This window comes from Papaver somniferum, unplaced genomic scaffold, assembly GCF_003573695.1.
Source record: "Papaver somniferum cultivar HN1 unplaced genomic scaffold, ASM357369v1 unplaced-scaffold_21, whole genome shotgun sequence".
Classification (NCBI taxonomy): Eukaryota; Viridiplantae; Streptophyta; class Magnoliopsida; order Ranunculales; family Papaveraceae; genus Papaver; species Papaver somniferum.
Window position 1 is genome coordinate 12,550,268 of NW_020631041.1, and position 2,958 is coordinate 12,553,225.

At 40.6% G+C, this 2,958-nt stretch overlaps 1 protein-coding gene across 1 annotated transcript; it reads left to right on the forward strand.

Moving 5' to 3' along the window:
• The first annotated feature begins 1,254 nt into the window (after positions 1-1,254).
• On the forward strand, positions 1,255-2,364 carry LOC113339614 (chitin-binding lectin 1-like). The gene is made up of 3 exons (XM_026584856.1): positions 1,255-1,381; positions 1,512-1,914; positions 2,289-2,364. Exons 1-3 carry the CDS (start codon positions 1,312-1,314, stop codon positions 2,362-2,364), a joined length of 549 nt encoding a protein of 182 aa, XP_026440641.1. The 5' UTR covers positions 1,255-1,311.
• Positions 2,365-2,958: the final 594 nt, after the last annotated feature.

Genomic DNA, 2,958 nt, shown 5'->3' on the forward strand with positions numbered 1-2,958 from the left:
AACGGATAGTCAGTTTCCGTAAGCCAGACTTTTACACGGAAACCATTTTCCTTCCCTACAACCTAGATCAAATCTGATCCAGTTTCAAATGTAGGGAAGGGATATCCCTATTTATAAGGGACATGAGAGACCATAGTAGATGGATTTTATGAAATTTCCCTACATTTAAGGGATATCGAAGGGAAATTATACATCATACTGCTTGGCCCGACGGTTAGACTTGAAAATATTCTGATAGTAAGATATAACGTAATTTATCATTTCTTTCTCATCTGGTGTTAAGACAACTTGCAAGGTCGGATACTTAGAGTTGATAAAAACTCTTTTTTTATTACTAATATCATTAATATTAACAGTTTTCCTAAATCTACGATTTTACACCGAACAGTTTTTGCACTAAACCGTTTACGAAATGATTTATTGTGGTTTCAAAAACTTGAAAACTGTTAGCTTTGAGTTCTAGTTTCGTCCAATACTGTACCATGTGTAGTATTGTTCAGCGCACAAAAACACACCATCTCTCTCCAAAACTTATATTCTTCCTTTTGAAACAAAAAGCTACTATCATTTTTTTTAATTTGGCATGTTTTTATGCGAAAATAAAAAGTGATAATAACTCTGCTCCAAAAACGAAAACAGTGCATTTTAATTTCAATATTCGTATCTTTTATGCCACGTATATGTGGTTGTGAATTAATCGAGATATTTGAAGATATCCTAGAAAAACCAAGTCATCTTCAGTCAAGATAGTTGGTTATCAAGATTTAGGGTTACTGGGTAGTTTATCCTTCATCCTATATACAAGAATTATACGTAATTGTAAATCATATCACAGGGTATTCTGGTGATCTATGTTATTCATCCTATGGGATTTTTCAGTGGAGGTAGGTCGAATGAACCACTTTAACCTTTGTCTTCCCTCTAATTTCATACCATTCATATTTTATGATATCTTTTTGGCTATTTATGGTTGTTACAGCTACACAAGATGCCTTGTGAGTTTGTCATGCACCATGTTTTTGTCTTTGGGCTCTATGTACAAATCAAGTTAGAAGTACTTCACGTGATATACAACGGAGGAATCTCAGTTTAAGTAGCCAATTTTCACGGAGAGCATCTAGCTGAACATTTACATAAATTAATATGACACAGACTAGAAACAAAAGACAAACATTCAACAACACCTGCATATACAGTGAAGTTAGATCTATTTTTACTATAAATAGACCTCGAATTCGATTGTTATCTGCATTCAACCAACCTAAGTACCCAAAGAACAAGAGTTTCTACATTTCAATTCAAGTCATCTGAATGATGGCAACCAAGAAGATCTGTTTTGTTGCAATTTTTCTCATCTCGGTTGCTAGCATATTATCATCAGGTAAGTATTTCTGTAGCTTTTTATTACTATTTCTCTTTTCCTCTGTGCAAATCGCATATATTTTATATGTGTGATATATTATCTATTTCTGTAAAGTTGATCATATTTTCATTCGATGATCATACTGTAGAGGTGGCATTGGCTCGATGGGAGGTAACCGAGATTTTGCCTCCATGGGAGGTAACTGTGATCACGTCATCATTGGGTGGACAAGAGGTGTGTAATCCACGCGACAAATACATATACGTCAAGTGCTGGCCAACGCACAATTGCATCTGTTGTCAGGGTAATTGCAGAGACCAGTGTGCCAAAATCAAAAGCGTGGTAGTGAATCAGAAATGCACCCGAAAGGGAAGGCCAGGACCCGGTGCGAGTCTGGACTGCGATTGCTGCTGCAAAAATATGTCACCTTCACCCCCACCTCCGTCCCCACCACCTCCACCACCCTCGCCTCCTCCTCCATCCCCACCACCACCACCACCCTCACCTCCACCTCCATCTCCCCCACCACCACCGCCCTCACCTCCCCCTCCGTCCCCACCACCTCCACCACCCTCGCCTCCTCCTCCATCCCCACCACCACCACACCCTCACCTCCACCTCCATCTCCCCCACCACCGCCGCCCTCACCTCCCCCTCCGTCCCCACCACCACCACCACCCTCGCCTCCTCCTCCGTCCCCATCCCCCCCTCCTCCTTCCCCCCCACCACCCTCGCCTCCTCCTCCATCCCCATCACCACCTCCACCAACACCTCCAATAAATATCTGCAAAGCCGGGGAGGCTTTTATACCAAACCCCATAACCAGTTGCAGCCTTTGTACACGTGATTATTGTAAAAGTCAATGTTCAGCAAGAGGAGCTTTATTGACGAGAATGGCGTGCGCTCCTTCTCTGTTATTATGCAGGTGTTGTTGCAAGAGCCTTACTATGCCTTCATCAACTACTGCTCTTAGATCCTCATTATTCGCAGCAATACAATGAATAATGTTTCAGGGAAGCTATTAGCTAGCTGCGGCTAATGTACTATGATATCAAGTTATTATATTTAGTTATGGTTTTAAATAAGCAGCAAACATGTACTTCATTTTCCTTCTCTAAGCATGTAGTAGGTGAGTCTAGTATGTTTCATCTTTGATTGCTGTATTTGTATTAGGGACATATCGGTTTGGACCTACATGTGTATCGTTGCAATCTAGATGAAATCAATTTCTCTGATCTGATTACTCTTGTTACACGGATTCTTCAACGTTTATTACTCTTTACAACTCCGTTTATACTTCACAAAACTTGTAAGTAAAACCATTGAACGGTGCGCTTAATTACCGAGCAAGGCCACCATTGTATATCTGTCTTAACGGCAAGTGGAGGAGTTGTGTTAAGATATACAATGTTATGGGTTTGGTGGTGGAACCAAAGGTTAATCACTCCTAATTTGATATGGTTCTCATTGGTGTGCATAGCCTGGTTAATGGAAATATTTGAAGATATTGAACTTAACTAAACGGATTGTGCACTCCATCTGTAAGTGTCTGTAGGAGGGAGATTTTGGCACACTTAGCTACTTACGCATGCAGT

Excerpts from the sequence above, each read along its gene's own strand:
- LOC113339614 (XM_026584856.1), top strand. The coding sequence starts at position 1,312 with ATGATGGCAACCAAGAAGATCTGTTTTGTTGCAATTTTTCTCATCTCG. Across the intron at positions 1,382-1,511 it reads TGCTAGCATATTATCATCAG|AGGTGGCATTGGCTCGATGG; the intron begins GTAAGTATTTCT and ends ATCATACTGTAG. Across the intron at positions 1,915-2,288 it reads CCGCCCTCACCTCCCCCTCC|GTGTTGTTGCAAGAGCCTTA; the intron begins GTCCCCACCACC and ends GTTATTATGCAG.